This window comes from Meriones unguiculatus, chromosome 2, assembly GCF_030254825.1.
Source record: "Meriones unguiculatus strain TT.TT164.6M chromosome 2, Bangor_MerUng_6.1, whole genome shotgun sequence".
Taxonomy (NCBI): domain Eukaryota; kingdom Metazoa; phylum Chordata; class Mammalia; order Rodentia; family Muridae; genus Meriones; species Meriones unguiculatus.
In genome coordinates, this window is record NC_083350.1 from 190,429,796 (window position 1) to 190,451,898 (window position 22,103).

General features: G+C 46.2%; 1 protein-coding gene across 1 annotated transcript; it reads right to left on the minus strand.

The window, feature by feature from the left end:
* Window positions 1-6,960: 6,960 nt before the first annotated feature.
* LOC110559546 (Fc receptor-like protein 2) lies at window positions 6,961-21,574 on the minus strand. Its single transcript, XM_021655017.2, has 8 exons — window positions 21,396-21,574; window positions 20,135-20,155; window positions 17,357-17,623; window positions 16,869-17,150; window positions 15,238-15,546; window positions 14,744-15,022; window positions 9,935-10,252; window positions 6,961-8,880 (listed from the first exon to the last, which is right to left on the minus strand). The coding sequence occupies exons 1-8, from the start codon at window positions 21,424-21,426 to the stop codon at window positions 8,861-8,863; spliced, it is 1,527 nt and encodes a 508-aa protein (XP_021510692.1). The 5' UTR covers window positions 21,427-21,574; the 3' UTR covers window positions 6,961-8,860.
* Between the last annotated feature and the right edge of the window lie 529 nt (window positions 21,575-22,103).

Consider the following 22,103-nt stretch of genomic DNA (forward strand, 5'->3'; position numbering starts at 1 on the left):
TGGTGTTCTCCTCCCCCTCAGTGGAGGCCAGTAGGTCTCCGGATCACTTAGAAGTGCCCAGGCTGCACAGTGAGCCATGGTGCCGGCTTCCAGAGGGATGCAGGGCACGCGTGGGCCGCTGAGGAGACAGCCGGGTGCTGGCTGGCCTGTAGTGAGCTACAGCCAAGAGCTTCCCAGTGATGTGGTTCGGGTACGTGTTGCGGAAGTAATGTTTGAAGATACATTAGCTATCCTTATTTGTTTTGTGGCGGGCTACTTAAGACCTATGAACCTAGTTTTACAACCTGCCCCTGGGCTACGGTCCGGTCTCAGGAGCCTGAGGCAGGTACGACAAGGTCTACCCACATGACTCTAGGCGGCATCACGCTTGCTGCAGGGGCTGCTGGGTATCCTGGGCCTGGATCTTGGGACACTCGGGAGCAGGCCCTCGGGTCTCATGCGGCTAAAACTGTCTCAGCAGGAAGCTGAGCCCAAAGGGGCTGACTGTGTACAAGCCACTTGGGTCTAGTTCGTGGCTAGCATGCCAGGGCAGACTGTCTCCAACCTGGGGAACACTGGGGTGCGCAGTCGGGCAAACGTCGCTGCCTAAAGCTTGCCGGAACCCAAGCTCACGGCTGCACAAATGGTCCCTTTTGTGTCATCAAGTCTGTTTTTCCTTCCACGGGGCGGCCTTTTTCGGAAAAGTGTCCTTTGCTATTGACACAAGCTGTGGAGCGAACACTTCTCATTTCTTCCTATTAAACACAGCTGTGGTTCCCACCCATGCTGTGGTTGAGCTCAGCTCAACCAGGGGCTGGTTTCTGTTAGTGCTGTGCTGCTTTTGTTGAACTGAAACCCCTCTTTGGGGGGATAATCAATAATAATAATAATAATAATAATAACAACAACAACAACAATAATAATAAAAGAACATCTTGTATCTTAATGAAAATGGATGAGTAAATGTCCCCATTGGAGGATTAAGTCCTTTGGATATGTATATAAAAATGGTATAGCTGGATCCATTTTCAGTTTCCCAACGAACCACCACACTGATTTCTACAGTGACCGTACAACTTTGCATTTACAGTGGCAATGGATAAACGTTCCTCTTTCCCCTCATCCTAGCTACCTTGAGTTGCCGTTTGTTTGATTGATCTTGGTCATTGTTACACTTATAAAATGAAATCTCAGAATAGTTGTGATTTGCAGTTCCCTGAGAACTAAGGATGTTGAATATTTCTTTATGTGTTTCTAGTCATTTGTGTTTTACATTTTGAGAACTCTGTTTAGTTCTGACCCTTATTTTTAAATTGGGTTATTTGACTTATGTCAGTTTTTTTTTTCTTATTTTAGTTCTTATATATGTTAGATATTACCCTGTTGGTGGATGGTCTTGTGCACTGTGTATTCAGATGCTGGTTTCTGTGCCCTGAGATCTGGTTACAGCTGGGACATGGGCACTGTCATTTCTATGAAGAATCTACTGTATCAATGTTGTGTAAGCATCGCTCCCCAATTATCTGATTGATCAATAAAGAAGCTGAGTAGCCTATAGCTGGGTAAGGGAGAGCAGGAGGTAGAACTTCTGTTCCCAGTCTGGGGGTCTCAGCTAGAGACCAGAGGAGGAGAGAGAGAAGAGAGGGAGAGAAGGCGAAATGACACCACGAGGCATTTGCCAAGAGGACAGAGTTACAGCCAACGGCAAAGGCAAGCCTGAGACGGCAAGTGAGAGGGCAGGTGGCTGAGAGGTAGCCAGACTAGAATACATGGGCTAGAATAGATGAGTGTCTTCACAGCTAAGAACTTAAGGCTTGTTTATAAATCTAATAGGTCTCTGTGTCATTATGTGGGAGCTAGGGCGGGCATGGAAAAGGCCCCTACTATTAATACCTTAATTCAACATTAACTCTCTATAATACATAAAGACATTTCCCCATTTTGTAGGCTGCCATTTTATCTAAATGATGGTGTCCTTTGTTATGCAAAAGCTTTTCAGTTTCATGAAGTGTCCTAACATTAATTTGTAAATGTTTAAATTATCGGTATCCTGTTCAGAAAGGTTTTTACTGTGCCTGTGAGTTCAAGATTGCTTTCCCCTTTCTTTTCTACCAGATTCAGGCTATTTGGCCTGATGTTGAGGTCCTTGACCTATTTGGAGTTGAGTTTCATGTGGCATGATATATATGGGCTTATTTGCACTGTTGGAAGTATCACCATCCTCAGGTTCAAGTTGTACTACAAAACTGTATTCATAAAAACAGCTTTATCAACAGGTATTATCAATAAACAGACATGTTGATCAATGGAATCTAATTAAAGACCTGTACATAAGTTCACATACTATGAACACCTATTATTGACCAAGAAATCAATTATACAGGGGAAAAGCATCTTCAATTAAATGGTGCTGGTCAAGCTGGATGGCTGAATATAGAAGAGTGAAAAGAGATCTAGGGACCTAGCAAATCTTGTCAGTTTCATGGTGCATTGTTTACTTCCTGAGGTTAATGAGATTCTCTACGGGATAGAATGTTTCATTTCAGAGAAAATAGCTATTCAAGTTATAGGATAAGGTTCATTGATTGCCTTAGGGACATCACAAAGAAGGCCTGTGGCATGGGCTGGACTTTTGTACAAGATAAGACATAGTCTAATTGGTCCTCAGAATATGACCAAAGCTTGATAAGTCATTAGGAGAAAGAGAAGACGGTTGCAAATTGAGTTATAATATTATTAGACTTTTCTGAGCCTTGAAAGGGTTAATAATTCATGGAAAAGATACTGAAGTAATGTTTATCAAGGGAAGTTTGTGTCTTTACATTCAAGTTCAACTCCTACTCAGGAAAATAAGATTGACATGTTTATAACAAGAGAAAGGAGATCAAGATATTGGAGGGAGATATGAGGGAGGGTGGAGAGAGCGAGGGTCATGAAATACATGTGATAAAAAAAAAGCAGAAGCAGAAACTATATGGGAGATGGAAAAGAACCGTCTAGGAGACAAGCACATGGAGCAGGTCAGTTGGGGAGGGGAATGAGTGATGACAAAGTACAATGACACATACATCTGAAAGAGTCGTAAGGAAACCGGCCTCATTGTTTGCTAATGTATAAAGATTAATTTTTAAAGGGAAAAATCTACAATAGTAGTTGTTTTTTATTTTTCTATGCTATACCTGGTAGTAAATGTAATTAAGAAATTTATGCTGCTGCCATCATATCATATTGCTTCCTTAGCTTAGCAGTCAGGTGGGTGGAGTAGGATAGGAAGTTAAGTGAATTTTTGTTTCAACAACTTAAATTAGAACTGTTCTTCAGAATTCTTTGCCTGGTGTAGTTCTTGATCAGCATGAGCCACGTGAGATGTCTTGTGCAATATTTGTAAACTAGTGGCTATGCTCTTGATTGGCTTGAAGAGTCTTGAGCACCCAAGGTCCTGTTGTGGCTTGCTCTTGTATTTAGTCACTTACTTGTTTTCCTGATGCGGGGTGGGAGCCCATAGGAATGGCAGTTGTTGTGGTAACTCTTCAGCTTCCCAGCCTCCAGGTCTTCTTCATGTGAAAGATGCCTCCTGTCCTCCAGACCACCTTATTACCCTTGGCATCTGGAGGTGTTGAGACGGATACTGTCTCATTCTCACAGTTGTCATAGCTTTGCTTCCTCCAGCTTCTTGCTCAGTTTTTGTCAGGATGTTGCACGAGACAGAAAAAAAATCACCTTTCACACTGGTTTTTACAGTTACATAGTGCTTAGAAGGAAAATGTCATTTATATTGCCTAGCAGGTCGTTTCAGTTAGGGTGTTAGGAGACATTATGACCATGGTAACTCTTACAAGGGACAACGTTTATTAGGGGCTGGCTTACAGTTTCAGAGGTGTAGTCCATTATCCTCATGGTGGGGAGCATGGCCGCATACGGGCCGGCATTGGGCTAGAGCAGGAGCTGAGAGTTCTACATCTGGATCAAGGAGATCTGTGTGCCATGCGGGGCATAGCTTGAGCATGGCTGGAGTAAACTGGGAGAGGAGGAGCAGACAAGCTGAGCTGTAGAGAAGAGGGATTTTCAGACTCCCCAGCTGGCTGCAAACTGTACACAAAGTTCCAGGGTCATGACCTCTGCGAGTTGTCATCCATGTTGGTGTGGAATTTTCATTATCGCTTTTGAGTCATACCTGCTCCTATAATTAACCTCTCACCCATACTTCTGTTTGTAACCCCCACAAAAACTCATTGGTTCATGCACTCTTTAGTTTGGTCTGCTGAGCAGATGATTTTCATATGCTGAGCATAGGAATTAGTAAAACACATGAAAGAAGTGACAGTTTATGAAGAGAATGACTGGAATGAAAAAATTCTCCAAACATATCAGGTCAGATGGTTTCACATTAGATTTATTTTTAATCTTTAGCAAAAAGATAAATTTAGTGGTTAAATTTTTGATCAAAGTAAAGGAAAAACAGTTAATATAATAAAAAACCAATATAGTACTAATTTAGTATGTGAGCAGTACAGCGAAGAAACCACCGAAATGGCTGCTCCATTATTAGGGTGGAGGTTTTATTGTGCATAGGAGAGAGAGAGAGAGAGAGAGAGAGAGAGAGAGAGAGAGAGAGAGAGAGAATCCAGAGGCATTTGGAGGAGTGCAGAGCAGACAGAAAATAACAAACAAACAAATAAATAAAATGCAGACTGAACGTGGCTGGGGCTATCTGTGAAAGATAGAGGACAGCAGAGCATAGCAACTACCATGGTTTATGGGAGATAAATAGCTGTGGGAAGAGAAGTGTGTGATCTGGGTAGGCCTGTGACTTTAGGGTAGGGGAGGAGGTAAGAAGGGCCAGGATGAACTGGGCACAGTAGTGCATGCCTTTGATCCCAGCACCTGGGGGGCAGAGGCAGGTGGATCTTGAGTTTGAGGCCAGCTTGGTCTACAAAGTGAGTTCCATACAGTGAGCTACACAGAGAAACCCTATCTTTAAACAAAACAAAACAAACAACAAAAACAAACAACAAAAAAGACCAGGATGCTGGCAGGGGCTTTAAGATGCATACTGGATACTTTGTGAATAGGACCTGTAGGAGCCTAGAGGCCAGGATGGGCTTTGACAGGCAATCACAGGAAGTTAATGGAGAGCCGTATGTCCTTTCTGTTAGAGGCAATGGAAGTAACTTCCTTTGACAAATGGGAACCATTTCACAAGTTCCTGAGGACTTTATCTGATCACCAGAAATCTTTCTATAGTCCCATTTGAGGTGGGCCAAGACTGTCATTTCTGGATATATGCACTGTCTGAGACCTAACAATATCAAAGTTTTTATATATATATATATTTTTGAATGTGCCAGAAATATTTGAACTGTTCTAAAAATTTAATTAAAAGAACATTTATGCTTACATAAAAAATAAGGATCAGAGTAAATTTTTAGCAGATACCATAGGTGTGTATGTATGTGTTATTTGTTCCAGAATTTATTTATTTATTTTTATTGTGACTTTTTTTTGAATTTTATTTTTTTATCAGTTACATTTTATTAACTGTATCCCAGCCGTGTCCCGATCCCTCATTCCCTCCCAGTCCCTCCCTCCCTCCCTCATCTCCACCGTGCCCCTTTCCAAGTCCACTGATAGGGGGGACCTCCTCCCCATTCATCTGACCCTGTTTTATCAGGTATCTTCAGGACTGGCTGCAAAGCCCTCCTCTGTGGCCTAACAGGACTGCTCCTCCCTTCGGGGGTGGGGAGACCAAAGAGCCAGTCATTGAGTTCCTGTTAGAAATAGTCCTTGTTCCCCTCACTTTGGGAAACCAATTGGTTACTGAGCTACCACAGGCTACATCTGTGTGGAGGTTCTAGGTTATATCCATACATGGTCCTTGGCTGAATGTCAGTCTCAGAAAAGACCCTGTGCCCAGAATATCAAAGTTTTTAAAAGAAACAATAAAAGTTAGATAAATATTCATCATGAACATCTTTGCAAAAGTTTTAATAATACATTATCAAAGAGAAATCAGCAGGCTACACCACAACCAGGTAGAGCTACAAGAATTATTTATTGAGAAATCTGTTAATACAATCCATCATATGAAGGTAAAAGGAAACTGAAAACAATATTGTTTTAGTTTTTAAACTTTTTTTAAATTCAGCATCTGTTTCTGATTTGATAGTAAATAAAATTCTTTTAATTTATACAATAGGCTATCTCTCATGGTCAATGTTGAAACTCATAGATTATAGGCATATAATATTACCATGACCACTTAACACTACTCTGGAAGGGCCAGTGCAGTTAGGGAGAGAAAAAAAAGCATATACTTCATATATTAGTAGTACAGGAAAAATGATCTTATCTGTGGATATGATCACATGCTTAGAAATAGCTGAAAATTAACTGGAAATATCAGTTATGGTAAGAGAACTCTGAAATACTTAAGTATGAATGTTATTTAGTAAGACCCAATAATTATTCTATGTGCTAAACAGACATACAGAAAATAGAATAAAAATTTTATATAATATCTTGAGGAGTATAAAAAGGCTAAAATGAAATTAATAAGTGTATTAGTCAGAGTTCTCTAGAGTAACAGAAGTCATAGAGTGATTATCTATCTATCTCTATCTATCTATCTATCTATCTATCTGGGATTTATTAGAATGATTTATAGGCTGTGCTCCAGCTAATCCAACAATGGTTGCCTATGAAAGGAAGGTCCAAGCATTTATGTTCAGTTCATGAGGCTGGATCTCTCAGCTGATCTTTGTTACACACTGGAATCCTGAAGTAGACCCTAGTGGCAGTGAAGGAATGGACTTGCTATTAAGTGAGGGCAAGCAGGCAAAGGGTGAGGCTTCCTTCTTCTGAGTCCTTATAAGACAGCAGAAGGTATGGCCCACGTTAGAGGTGGGTCTTCCTGTCTTGTTGATCTGGAAGATTGGAAGTAAGTTTTTCCATTTCAAATGAAGCAAAAAATTCCTCACAGGATTACCCATTTTGGAGGTTTTATTAATTTCAGATGTGGTCAAGTTTACAAGCAAGAATAGCTATCACAATAAGAAACAGGAAGATTTCATAAGAACGGAATTAAGAAACTGCTGAGATACACACACACACACACACACACACACACACAAAACCAAACGAAGCAATACATCTTGTTCCTGTATTGGAAGATTACATGATATAAAAATATGCCTAAAAATTAACCCCTGATAGTAATAAATTTCAATAACACCTCAATTAAAATACATTAAAATAACTTAGAACTTTTCCAAGGATGTAATACAACATAAAATACAAAATATATGTTTAATCAATTATCAATATTCATGTCTGACCTGGAAATATGTGTATATATCACTTTTCTTTTCTTGTTGTTAATCCTGAGATTTGCTGGGGAAAAACCAGTTCCACCATTTTGGGGGCAAATTTGAAGCAAGCTTTCTTAAATATTAAATACTGACAAAGAGATGGACTCTGGTCAGGACCCTTCCCTGGAACTTCCCAACTGAGAGCTGTGTGTTGAAGGGGTTTATGAGGACAAACCAATGAGGCTTTGTTATTTTCCAAGAACTACAATTCCCAGCATTCCAGGAAGTTGCCTGGTTCCTGGTGGGACTTAGATGTTCATTTTGGGTATTACAATGTATACAGGCCCAAAGCTTTTAAAAAGAAGCTATTTCCTTGACTGTATTTTGAGCCTTAGACACAGTGTGGGGAATTTGGCTCCTTTTATTCTCAAAGCCAATAAAGGTCATAAGAATAAAGGGTCTTTTCTGAATAAAAATCTATTTTCTTGAGAACAGGAATGTAATTTCTTAGGAATAGGAATGTAATTTTACATGCTTTACCTAACATGTAAAAGATACTAAGATCTAACCCAGCACCACACAAAACCAGGCACAACAGCACGCACCCATAATCCAAGCACTCAGAGAGTGGAGGCAGGAGGATCAGAAGTTCAAGGTTATCCTTGGCAATATCCCAAGCTGGAGGCTACTGTGACAGCCCACCGGAAAACAAAAAACCAAAAACAACAAAAAGGGTGATAATTTTAGACTAAGAAAGCACCAACTAAAAATGCTTGTAATAATTTTAAGAAGGCATGCACACGTGTGTGAGTTCTCTGCAGAAATTCCCTAAAAGTGAATTGTTGAGCTGGGCGTGGTGGCACGTGCCTTTAATCCCAGTTCTCGGGAGGCAGAGGCAGGTGGATCCAAGTTTGTGGCCAGCCTGGTGAACAGAGGGAATTTTAGGATGGCCAGGGCTACACAGAGAAACCCTATCTCAAAAAAATTTTTTTTTAATTTAAACACTAAAATATGTAATTTATAGAGCAATAAATTTAATTATTAATTCACCCATCTGTGCATATTTATTATAATCCCTTTTGGTAAGTATCAGTTACTTCTGACTGTGTGACTTTTGGCTAATTTTTATTTTCTTTTTTCATATATCATTTTCCCCCTAATTTGCTTTAAATATATAAGCAAATGGTTTAAAAAGATTTTTTAAAAAGCTAGTGTCTTCCCAAATTAGAAAATGGATTTAAGCACTCGAAGGCTCTCACATGTATGTGCTTTATTAGACCACACTCTGCCATGTAAGGCCCAGGCATGTGTGTGCCACGTCTACATGTGCCCAAGGCGGTAACTAGAAGGAGCTAGAAAGGGAACAGAGGCAGGGGAACAACTCTTCCAGGCTTGGCCTCGGGGGCCCAGCGGACTTGGGCTTCCTTTAGTGCTGTCAGGGCTTCAGGAGCAGAGCTGCTTTGAGTCCTGTTGAAGGACTGGCCACAGATGAAGTCTCGACGTCCAGTGGAGACCACAGACTGTCAGGCCTGCAGGCCCAACTGCAGAAAGCAGGTCTGCTGGTCTCTAGATCTTCAGACCGAGCTCGGCGGGACTGTGCGGAGGGCAGGAGAGGAGGTCAGAGCAGAGCAGAGGGCTGCAGACCCGCTGTTTGTCAGAGTTATCTGAGCAGGTGAGCGAAGCAGAATGGCCGCGGAAGCCCTCCCCACATCCTGTCAGAACCATCCCAGACCAGCCCCTGGGGCTCTTCCTACACTTTCGCCAGGGGTCCTCCTTGGCATGTACAATCCTGATCGCTCTGGGAGGAAGCTGGACTCCGCCTCACACTTTCTGACGCGGATAATGAGCCACAGTTTGTTAACCCCGAGGTTGGTGAGTGGGGGGAGCTGACGGAAGGCCCTGTGCACACAGACCCCAGGCTCTGCAGAGCTAGTCCAGCTTCCACTACCCTGGGCGAGCCACTACCGTTACACATGCTTGACCACGGGCACGGGCAGAGCAGGCCTGAGGAATTTTCTCTTATCGAAAGGCCCTCAGGAAGCGAGGCTGTGGCGGACAGTGTCCCTGGCTCCCTCTCCTCTCACAGGCTCTGTGGAGAGCTGCAGCAGTCCCCGGGGTTTGTCTTGTTCTGACCCTCTGCACCCAACCTTCTGGGCCACCAATGGCTTTTCAGCACTACCCACCAGGCTGCCCTGTCCCACCAGAATGCAGGGCTTTGTTCTGATGGACCGAGTTGCTATGGGAAGAGCTCAGAAGAGCTGAAAAGATTTCACACTAACGTAAGCGGCATTACTCTGGCTAACGCCACCCGAACTGTACAAAGAGATGGTTTCATAATCACTTGATGTTACGCCCCAACTCACAACCCTAAGAACACGAATGTTTTGTCTTCTAAGACGGCCAATAGGACCAGTGACACCAGCACTCCAGGCCAGCTACGGCGACCGGGCAGCGCTGCCCCGCGGGCCTTCTGCAGTGGAGCAGTACAGGAAGGGAAGGCCTACGGGGACCCAGCCCACGCCGCCCTCACCCGCCGTCACACGCCGTCACACGCGGCGCCTCACCCGCCGTCACCAGCCCTCACTCGCCCTCACCCGCCGTCACCGGCCCTCACACGCCCTCACCCGCCCTCACCCGCCCTCACCCACCTTCGCACGCGGCGCCCGCATCCTCGTCGTGGCCACAGTCGAAGGTGTCGACGCGCTCGCACTCCGCCAGGGCCTTTTCCGCGCCGCCGCACTGGGCCACCTGAATGAGCACGGGCAGGGCCGCCGCCGCTGGCGGGTAGAGCGCGGCCGCCGGCGTGTGCCGCGCCGCCCCGCAGCCCAGCTCCCGGCACACCACGGCCACGTCCCTCAGGTCCCAGCCGTCGTCGCACACCGTGCCCCAGCCGCCTTCCTGCTCCACCTCCACGCGGCCCTCGCAGGGGTGCGCGCCGTTCACCAAGCGCACTCTGCGGGGAGGCTCTGCGAACAGAGGGGCTCGCTGACGAGGGTCCTCCGCGGCGCCCTGCAGGCCTCCACACACGCGGCCTCCACCGAGGCGGCCTCCACACAGGCGGCCTCCACACAGGCGACTCCCTGCAGGCCTCCACCCAGGCGGCCTCCACACAGGCGGCTCCCTGCAGGCCTCCACCCAGGCGGCCTCCACACAGGCGGCTCCCTGCAGGCCTCCACCCAGGCGGCCTCCACACAGGCGACTCCCTGCAGGCCTCCACCCAGGCGGCCTCCACACAGGCAGCTCCCTGCAGGCCTCCACCCAGGCGGCCTCCACACAGGCGGCCCCCACACAGGCCTGCAGGCCTCCGCGGAGGGCGCCGCCCTCGTCCTCCCTGACACTGATGCTCCACTGGCAGCGGCTGCAACCACCGAGTAGTCTGTAGGTGCTGAGCACGCGGGCTGAGGTCCCCGACTACGCATAGAAGGTTGGCTGTGCACAAGCATTCACGGCTCTGGTGATTGTGGACGTGGTGTGACCAGATGCCTCAAGCACCTGCGGCCTTGGCTTCCCCACCATGGCCCCTGAACTGTTATCCAAGAGAAGCACTTTCCCCGTAAGCTGCTTTGCTCTGTTTTGGCACGGCAACAGGAAAGAAGACTGAGACAGGCAAGGAGCTGCTGAAGGAGTGATCTCAGAGCCCGGCTTTACTGCGCTGCCATCACTTACGGCCTCAGTGAGCGAGGCTGGAAAAGAGCTTTTGCTCACACTCAGAAACACAGAGATTTAGAGTTTGTTTTCCATAAGCTCAATAAAAAAAACTCTTAAACAGAGAAGAATATAATTAAATCCTTCTTATGATAGAGACTGAGGCATAGAATGGAGAAAGGCCTTTTTTGTTTGTTTTGTGACTTTCTAAAAACTGCCTGTTCAAGCTCTACTTTCTGCCTACTCTGTTGCTTTATTTTCACTTGGCTTGTTGAAATGGGGATGTCACTGTATTCCCAGGGTGATCTTGAACTTCAAGCAGTCCTCTTGCCTTTGGTATGTGTGACCCACCATGCCCAGGCTTCTTTAAAAAAAGTTTTTGGAGCCATTAGAAATTAGAAAGAGACTCTTCTCTTTCTCTCTGTATGTTTGTCTCTGTCTGTCTCTCTCTTCCTCTCTGTGTCTCTGTTTCTTTCTCTCTGGCCTTCCTATGAAGTCTATTCTTGCTTTGAACTCACAGTGACCCTGCTGCCTCAACCTCCCACAAATGTTGGGTTTACAGCCATGCACACTTATATTTTTTTGATACTTAGTCCATAGGGACCTTAAACTCAGGATTATTCTTCCTTCTCTGAGATCTCTAGAATAAAATAGCTATAAGCTTGACATTGTCCATGGCTGACTTGGCTTGTCTGGTGGAGGAGTGAGGAGGAGAGAGCTTGTGGGTCCCAGTGCACAGTTATATCTGCTACTGAGTCTCACTAACATCACTGACAGAAGGAGGCAGGTCAGCGCAGATGGAAGTTCTGTCATTTGCAGACAGTGTTCTAACAACGTGAGCCAGCCTGCCGCAAACTACTCAGATCTCCCCAAGATCCCTGCAAGAGGCCGACAGCGACCAGGTAATAGCAAGGCAGACAGACCAGGAGTTACAGGTAGCAAGAATGCTTTTCTAAGCTAGGTGTGGTGGTGCTGCTGTCCATCCCAACACCCAGGAGGCCGAGGTGGGAGCATCTCTGTGAGTCTGAGTCCAGCCTAGTTTACACAGTGAGTTCTAGGCCAGACAGGGCTGGATAGTGAGACCCTGTCTCAAAAAAGGAAAACACAAGAAAGAAAGAAAAAAAATAATGTATTTTCCAAAATGACAGATTAATGAAATCAAACATAGATAAGACTATGAAGACTGAAGTATAAGACTAAATGAAGAAAGTAGCTTAATTTAAAGAAAAAAAATCTAGACTGCATATGTCCCCAAACCAAACAAACAAAAATGACATTTTTATTTTCACAGAGAAAATTTGCATTAATTGACAGCATGTAAGACCATCAACCAAGTTTCAGTGTTTTCTCTGAGGTAAAAAATTCTACAGGCCACATTTTAATAAATACTGAATACAAGAAGAGCAAAGGAACACCTAAGAAATTATTAAAAGATTGATATAAATTTTTAAGAAATTATACATAAATTCATAGATGTATAAAGCACAAAGTATATATAAAATATATAAAAGTGCATATATAAAATACAAAGTATAAATACATATGATTATATATATAAAATTCATAAGAAAGAGAACCCATATTACGTATATTGCAGATAAAAGCAAATGAAAAATATATATCAAAACTTTTAAAATGAGATAAAAGTGGTACCTTAAGGAAAACAGTTTTAAATAGATGGTTAGAAAATAAAAAATAGGGGCTGGAGAGACGGCTCAGTGGTTAAGAACACTGGCTGCTTTTTCAGAGGTTCTGAGTTTAATTCCCAGCAACCACATGGTGGCTCACAACCATCTATAATGAGATCTGGTGCCCTCTTCTGGCCTGTAGGCAGAACACAGTATAATAAATAAATAAATAAATAAATAAATGTTTTTTTTTCTTTTTTTAAAGGAAAGAACATTAAAAATAAAAAAGAAGTGTTAAAAAAATTAAAGAACAAGCCGGGCACTGTGGCACATGCCTGTAATCCCACCTACGAGGGAGGCAGAGGCAGACAGGTCTCTGTGAGTCCAGGACAGCCAGGGCTACACAGAGAAACCCTGTCTCAAATAAATAAATAAATAAAAATTAAAGAACAGTATGAAATGTAAAGTGTGAGGAAGATAAAAAGTGGGGGATAGGTAAATGAATTAGTAAAACACTTCAGAATAATAAGATGATTTTGACTTGAACAGTGAAAAACATAAAATAAAACCTGAATTTTTGAAAAGAAAATGCAACAGAAAGGGCTTTGGCAAATCTGGTGAGAGAGGGCCATTCAGTTACATTGGAAATGAGAGGGCCTGCCCACACCCCAGAATCTAAGCACTGATATAGCATTCAAGAGTCTGTGATCACTTTGAAAACACAGATTTTCATATTTTGTTTATCTTTGGGGGAGCTTTGCGTGGCGTGTATGTGTGTATGGCGTGTGTGTGTGTGTGTGTATGGCGTGTGTGCGTGTTTGTATGTCTGTGCGTGTGTGTGTAATGCACGAATTTTGAGGAAGCCAGAGGAGGATGCTAGTAGCTTCCTCTAATGCTCCTGCCTTACTCTCTGGAGACAGGGCCTCCCACAGAATCTGGACCTCAGCATTTCTCAGCTTGTGTCCAGCAAACCCTGCCGTTGTCCTGCCCCCAATCCCTGGAGCAGCCATGTGCAGGTAAACACTGGGGATGCCAGCGTGGGCGCTCGCACGTGTGAAGTGGGCAAGCTTACCCTCAGTTACCTCCCAGCCCTGCTACAGTGGCCCTGAAATAAAACGTTGTTTTAAAATAATAAAAATAATCGAAAAGGCTGCTTAGCAAAAAAGATTTGTCAGAGGCAACAGTCTACTGTGCTCAAAGAATCTCCTGCTAGTTGCAAAGACTCGGAGTAGTCCAAATTTTTTAATTTCTGAACACAGAATTTGTGGAAGTTCCCTGAAACCATTCTTATGAAGCTAACGTGTCCCTGACAAAGAAAAACAAAAACTCGTGTATTCACAGATGCAGGGCAGCAGGTGCAAAGTTTAAGTTAGCATATTTGAGGTCCCGAGCTTGATACTGAGCACTAAATATATAAACAGATGTAAACATTTGAAACAAAGCATTAGCAAGTCGTATAAAGCTACCGCCTATGATGACGAAGAAGAGCTTATGAGGGAAACTCAGGGACTGTCCCATATTAGAAAGCTCATGAATACAATTCTTCCCAATAATGGATTAAAAAAAAAAAAAAAAAAAAAGAATCGCTCAACCATCCAGGCCGCTTCACACAGCGGCGAAGTCGTAAGCTTCTTGATGGCTGTCCGAATTTTCAGTCCCATCTTTGAACCTGCTTACGACACTCCTATTAGGCGGCCTTGGACAAGCTGCTTAACTTAAATTTTATTTCTTTGTTTGTGTAATAATTATATTGCTATGGAAATTAAGTGATACCATCTTAGTAAAACCTTAAATCCCAGACTCTGTTTCCTTTGTGGGTTTTTTGTTTGCTTGCCTGTTTGTTTTACTTTTGTTTTTCACCACAAGGACCACTGGGGGCTCCCTGGTCACCCTGAGCAAGCGCCAGGAAGCTCTGGACTGCCTTCTCTCCCCATGCCTCCCCTCGCCCAGCCCTCACACTGGCCGGATCCCTGAGGTTAAACACGTGATGAAATGAAAAGCAGCCAGCGAGGACAAGCAGTGGCCGGTGATGGTGACGCTGTTCTGAGGACTGAAAAGCAAGGCTGGGTGAGTACGGTCCTGAGCTCTGATTTCCCGAAGCGTGGGGAGGACGGAAAGGAAGAGGGCCAGGCAGGCTCGGCCTAGTGCGAGCTGCGCCCTGGAGCGGGACGTCGATCGACCTACCTGTGACGCTGAGCGCTACCACCTCGCTGCGCGTGGTCGCCCAGCCATTGCCAGCCTCGCAGGAGTAGTTCCCAGAATGCCCCACGGTCAGAGCGAGCTTAAGGGATGCTTTTCCTCCACGAGGTGCCCGCACGCTCCCCAGAGTGACATTTTCATGATAAAACCGGTACAGAACGGGAGGAGACGCTCTCTCGTCTTCACAGCGAAGCTCCACGACGTCGCCAATGAAGGGCAGCGCCCGGGGAACACGGATGGAGAGGAGAGGGCGCAGCGCGGGAACTGCCAGAGACAGCAGAGCATGAGAGGCGCGACGCCCCGTTTTCACTGCGCCCAAGGCCCGCGCCTGCTCCAGCCCCGCGGAGCGCACGGACGAGGAGCTCCGGAGAGCTCGGCCCCCTCCGGCGCACAGCCCAGCCCCCTCCGGCGCACAGCCCCAGCCTCCTCAGGCCTCCTCCTGGCTGTCCCCCCCGGGAGGTGCTGGGCGGACCACTCACCTTCCACCGTGACGTTCACGGCCGGGCTCCGGACAGCGCCGAAGCCGTTGTCCGCCGTGCAGTGGTAACCCCCGGCGTGGCTGTCCCTGACGGCCGGGATCTCCAGCTCCGCTCTCTGCGCACGCTCACTCTTCCTCCCCACACTTTCCTTTGTGTCCTCCCGGTGCCAGGAGAACGTGATGAGCCCCGTGCCTTTAGTCACGGAGCAGACGAGGGCCAGCATCTCTCCTTCCAGGGCCAGCATGCCCCCGTCGGGACCCCAGCCCCGTGACGGCTGGGTCTCCATGGAGACTTGAGAGACAGGGATCCCTGGGTGAACAGAGACAACTGTAAAGTAAAGGCCAGGTGGGGACAGCCGGGGCGGTGCCGCCTGCTGGGAACTAGGCAGGTGAGTGTCTGGAACTGAGCGCCCACCCTGCTCGCCTGCGCGGCTTTGTGGGAACGCAGCGGACGCAGAGGCAGCGCGCGGGCCACTCTGCGACCCCGCTCAGGACGATCTCTCCCTCGCTCGCTGCGCTCTTCCGGACCCGCGCGCTCTCATGACCACATCCCGCAGCGTCTGCAGTGGGAGAGGCTGGAATCTCGTTAGCAAGGGAGTTTTCCCGAGGAACAGCCACGTTCTGCCCTTTAGTAGCTGCAGGGTGAGTGAGTCAGTATCTCAAGCCCTAGTTCTTCTCAATGGCAGTTTGCTAATCTAGTAACTTCGCGGTGCTCCCATGAAGACTAGCTGAGCTGCGCTGGAGCAGGGTCCCGCACCAGGACTGTTCAGCACTGTCAGTTAGCGATGCTGCTCTCCTCAAGTGCTTGAGAGCGCACACACTGGGCCGGAGCCGCACCTAATTTCCGGGTCTCTGCGCTGGTGCGGCTCCCTGGGCCAGTCTTTGAATTTGGGTTTTTTTTTTTTTTTGCTTTGGGTTTCCCCATCTGTGAAACGGGGAGAGTGATAGAACCCACTTTATGGGCACACTCGTAAAGCCATTTCACAGGTCACTGTGAGTACAAAATGCTCTGAGCAGCACCTTGTGGCACGTCTTCCTGTCTTCACTGCTGCAGACATTTGAAAAAGAGAGTGCAGAACATCACAACAGCTTCAGCTCACAGCTGGAATATAATAATTCAGTTTCTAAGTTAAAAGTTGGGGGCTGAAGAGATGGCTCAGAGGTTAAGAGCGCTGGCTGTTCTTCCAAATGGTCCTGAGTTCAATTCCCAGCAACCACATGGTGGCTCACAACCATCTATAATGAGATCTGGCGCCCTCTTCTGGAATACATGCAAATAGAACACTGTATACATAATAAATAAGTAAACCTTGAAAAAGAAAGACAAATTGTTGCTGTCATATAAAATATTATCTTTGCCTCCGTTTACCACCTCCAATGGGGGGGGGGTCCTTCAGAGACAGGTTTACTTCATTGACCTCTTAGTTTGCTGAGTAGTTACTGTTGTCGCCTTTCTGAAAGGGAGGGCAAAGTCACTGGAAAATTTCCCTACAGAAATTAGTGTTCAAGAGTCCCAGCGAGCCATGGTGCCTTTCACCCTCAGGGATGAGGAGAAGCCTTGGGTCTGGCTGGTGGCCCTGCTCTCCCTACCTCCCTCAGCCCATCAGCCCAGCCCAGCCCACCGATACTCACTCTCCACAGCCACATAGGTCCGGCGACTTTGCTTGGAGACACTGTGAGATGCCGTCATGGCTGTACACCAGTAATTTCCAGAGTCTTCTTTCCGTATCATTGAGATTGTGAACTTTGAGGAGCTCCAGCCAGACTGCAAAGTCTGGCCATCTTTGAAGAAGGCATAGTGCAACTGGGTTGTTGCCCTTTCTGAAGGGAGTGAGGTGTCGCAGGACAGGGTCACCGAACTGCCTTCTACCGGCTGCAGGGGGCTAGCTGTCAGCGCAGGTGCTGGAAACAGCTCTGGAGGGAAGATTGGAGCCACGGTGATCACTTGCTAGTAGTGGACTATAAGGTCCTAAAGAGCAAGACACATACACCCATACTCCAGGACAGGCATCCCACCACCGTTTACCCATCCCTGGTTAGTGTCATATGCCCTGGATGATGGCTGTCCTACTCAGGCACCCTCCTTCCTAGACACAGCCACCTGAAGAACGACCTCCTACCTTGGACAGTGAGCCAGATAGAACTGGTTTTTTCTGACACATCTATAAATAGGAACAGTTTCCTATCTGCCCTACAGAAGTAGGAGCCGCTGTCACTGAATCTTGCATTGGAAATGATGTAGCTGGAAGCGCTGCTGTAGGTAGCTATGTGAGATCCGTCCTTGAAGTACTTTAGTCTCTTGATGTTACCATTCTTCTCTCCTGTGCAGCTTACAGTCACCCGGTCGCCCTCATAAGCACGATGTGGCATGCTGATGCTCAGCCAGTCTGCAAAGGAAGCAAGAGGCAGAGGGTGACATCACGGACCCCCTGTCCATGCTGGGGAGAAGGGGGTGACAATACGGCCCCCCTCCATGCTGGGGAGCGGGTGACAACACAGCCCCCTCAATGCTGGACAGGGGGCTTTCTGTGTGGTGTAGAAGCTGACAACCTGCAGCTGCCTGGGACCCGCTAGCTCTGCCAACTTTCTGGCTCAGGAGAGTGAGTTCTACCTCACCGAATGACTTTTTTCCCCCCCAAACATGCTTTTTGTATGTCTGTTAACAGATTTTATGCTGTTTTTCCCAGCTTCCAACAGCTGGGCTAACTGTGGATTTAAAATGAGTCCACTAGCTGAGTGGAATGGCAAGGTCTGGAATTACAGCTATGCACGAAGCTGAGGCATGGAGGTCACAGAGCTACAGGGTTAGGGCCAGCTTGGGTGACTTGGGAAGACAGTCGCTCTCAGTAAACAGTAAACAGGGACAAGCACAGGTGGCTTAGTGACTTACCTAGCACTTGCAAGACCCTGGCTGAGCCTCAGCACGCCTCTTCCCTCCACTGGGAGATTCCACCTGTCTCTCTTTATGCCTATTGATGTGGCCTCAGATCCACTGTGGCAGCCAGGACTGACTCCCTGCGCTGCCTCAAGCCTTAGAAACACGATACACTCAAAGTCCTTCCCTTGCACATCATTCTCCCTCGATGAAACCAAGATCCGGAATCTACATTTGCAGGCTCTGGAGTCTACTAAAAACTCTTTCAGAGGCGTCTGCAAATCCTTGTCATGCTTAGCCCTGTAGGGTCCCCACAAAGAAGAAGTGGAGCATCTACTTATTCAGGCCATTGCTTCCCCTATAGGACAATGATCACCAGGAGCTAATGAACAGCTTGGATCTGCAACAGCAGGAGGAAACAAACAGAAAGGAGCTTATAGACTTGTTCGCATGCTGCTCTGGCAGCCTGCAGCTTCCTATGGAAAGATACAGTCTGCAAAAGAGCTAGAAATGCAACTTCAAACGCCAGTTTGGAGCCGCAGTGCCTGGGGAGGCAGCCTGACAAACGCCTGCTGCTCTGATGGCAAGGCCAGGCCCTGCTCTGCACACTGGGCCTTCGTCAGAGAGCACTGCTCCCCTCCAGTGTAAAACAAGATGCTGTCAAATGTGGAGGAGCAGAATGCAGGGGAAGATAAAATGCCAAAGTGATGTTGAGGCACCTGCCCAGCCTGTCTTAATTCCCAGGGGCCTGTCTCAGGAGGAGAAAGTTAGAGTGACACCTGGAAGGGTGTGGATGAAAAGCACCAAGCTCTTGCTAAAGCATAGATCGTAAAGAGGAGAATCTTTAATTAATATCCAGCCACTCTTCCTTCCTCCTTCCCTTCTACCGCCATTTTCTGGAAGATGCTGCAGATCAAACTCAGGACCTTGCATTTTCTACCCAGTCCAGAATGCTAGATCTGAACTAAATCCTCCGTTCACCTTCTTGCCCTTCAAAATGCTCTGCTTACATGTGTATTTTTCTTTGTTCACAATGTATAGTATAGTATATATAGTAATCTTTATAACTATACTATGTTTGAGATGCTCACTCAGATGGTTTCAATAATGCAGAGCGACTGGCCAAGCTCAAAGGTGCCTTCTGTGTAGCTTTTTCTGGCTTTGAAAGATAATGGAAGTAGATGGCAGGACACAAGGCTGATAAAGAAAGAAGTGTTTAAGTCTTTTTCCTACATGGTGAGGCAGGGTAATGTTTTCCCGTGGACATTTTAGAAACAAAGTCAGCCTGATTAAAGAAATATTTGAGAAGTAAGATTTATGAGGCCAAAATGAGAATGATCAAAGGGCAAGTAGAGAAAAAAAAAAAAAGTTTAACAGTTTCCCCTGAGACTGAAATAAATATTTAACTCCAAGACATTTGGGTTAATGATCTCAATTTCTGAGATTTGGTTAGAGGTGTAATTTCTCAAAGTGGCTACAATTATGCATTTGTACACATTTTATCATAATTTCTGAAAGTTTACTGGGTCCTGTGAGCTTTCTTTAGAGACCTCCCCACTAAGTAATTGCAAAACACTCCTGTTTAAAATTACAAACATAGGTAACAGGCATTATTTCCTCTTAGTTTTGTAGAATGAGTGTGTTCTCAAAGGCTTAACCAAGGAAGGAAGTGTAATTTCCCAGGCTACTATGAAACTTAGGTGTTTTCTTAATTTCATTCTATTAAAATTCCAATGAAAGAAAAAGCACATTAGGCATTGGATTGTTTCAATCCTGACGGAGACCCAAGGGTGTTCACGTCTTCTGCAGAGCACCTCCTGGCCTCTCGCTGCCTCTCTTCTATCAATATATTTTCAATCACTGCTCTGGAGCACGTGAAAATGTTCCCCCCAGTGACTACACAGGTGGATTTCCCTTTGCACTATTCCCTTTCCTGTCTGAGGGGTCAGCAGCAAAGGGGAAGTAATTCATTGATTGCCTGGAGAGGTCCCGGGGATCTAAAGAAACGAAAAGACTTGCTTACCGGCTTGGATTCCAAGAGGAGCTGCAAGGGAACAGAGTCAGAGAGATTACACCAAGGTCACGCTCTCATTACACCAAGGCTATGCACCTGAGGACGCCCAAGGGCTCCCTCTCTTCTTCTCTTCGTTCCTCCTCCCCTTCCCCTTTCTTCTTTCCTCCTTCATTTCTTCTCTCTTTTCTCTCCATCTTTCTTCCATCCCTCCTTCTCTCACTCACAAATGACACTCCTGTGGAACCCAGGGTTCATTTTTATAATTCCAAGGCAGTCCTTTTCCATTCCCAGAAGTTTGTCTATTGCAAGCAAATTTTCAAGAGTTTATTGTCTCTTCTTTTACCTTTTTTAATTTAAATAGGTTTCTTTATCTTTTTTAAATCAAAATTAAAATTACATCATTTTCTCCCTTCCCTTTCCCCCTCCCCAAATTCTTTCTCACATTTATGGCTTTAAATTGTGTGTGTGTGTGTGTGTATATACACACACAAATATATGTATATATACAGGTATGTATGTATACACCTAAATGTAATACAACCTGCTCAGTTCATATAATGTTACTTGTATGTATGTGACTTCTGGACTGACCACTTGGTATTGCATAGCCAATTTGGGGGCTCCACCTTTAAATTGTCCAGACTATTTTGCTTAAGAGAAATTACCTACACGGGGCGACCTAGGTGACAAGAAGGGACACACACACACACACACCCGGGATGGGTCTGCTCAGAGTTCATTGCTATTGGTTCTCCTTCCTTCTGCATTCTACTGCGTCTGGGCTATATGAGAGAGCCATATTTACATGCACAGCCTATGATACCAGCAATGGCTAGCCAGGCTTGATGTCTATGTAATGCCTAAGTTTACGGAGCTAGGAGTTCAGCCAAAAGTGGTGAAGCTTGAAGTAGTCTGGGCCTTGTAGAATTTATATGAGATGTACATGTATCCACTCTAACAGAAACCACCCTTGAAGCCCTTTTGATGAAAATTTACTGTTTTCCTAGAGATCAAACAAAAACAGTAAGAACACACACGCACGCACGCACGCACGCACGCACGCACGCACGCACGCACACATTCCTTTTTTCTGGGAACCTTGCTTTGCCCAGTTGCCACTTGTGCTGTATCTGCTAGTACTGGATCAGAAACAGAAACCCAGATTTACACACCCACAGAGAGACAATGGTCAAGAAGAGTGCCTGTGGGTACCCTTGCAGAGATAGCTCTTCCCTGCACTGCCCCAGGCCCTTCTCAGCGCCCTACCTACCAAAGACGAGGAGCAGTGCCCACAGCAGCATGAGGCTAGAGGCAAGCAGTACCCTCCCCGACAGGCTCAAATCATCAGCGCAGCTGGACCTCGGTCTGGCACAGAGCACTGTAGCTCAGCAGGGATCTGAAGAGAAAGAGAGAAAAGGAAGTGACAACGCCACCCGATGGGTGCTGCAAAAGCGAATGTCCTTCCTCCTTGTGGAGCTGCTCAGATATGTGTGGCCTGGTGTGAGAGGCCTTACTGTGTAGGATGCTCCCTTCTGCAGACATGCTTTCCACCACTCCTGACTTTACAGAGAATCCCATGTTCTGGGCCCATGGAGATTCAAATCGGGTTCTTGGTAGTTTTCGGAAAAATGAAAACCTCCTCTTAGTCCTCAGAGGCAGTCCCGGGTAAGCGACACTACTGGAGCGCCTGCCTGCCTCCTCTCAGAGCTCAGTGCAGACCAGGCGGTAGAAAGATGGGAACACACCTATGAAAGAGCCACAGGTTTGGCCCGGTATTGTGGGCAGTATGCATGTTCTAGCGCCTGGAAGGCACATTTCCTGCTCTGCACTTCCTGTTCTGGAGATGTTTTAGGCACAGTAGGAATTAAGAAACAGAAGGAGCACAGTATGGCTGCTTGAGGTTTTATCTTTGAACTGTAGTGCAGAGATCTAAAGAGTCTTGACTCACATAGGAAGACATTCTTCTTACCCTCCAATA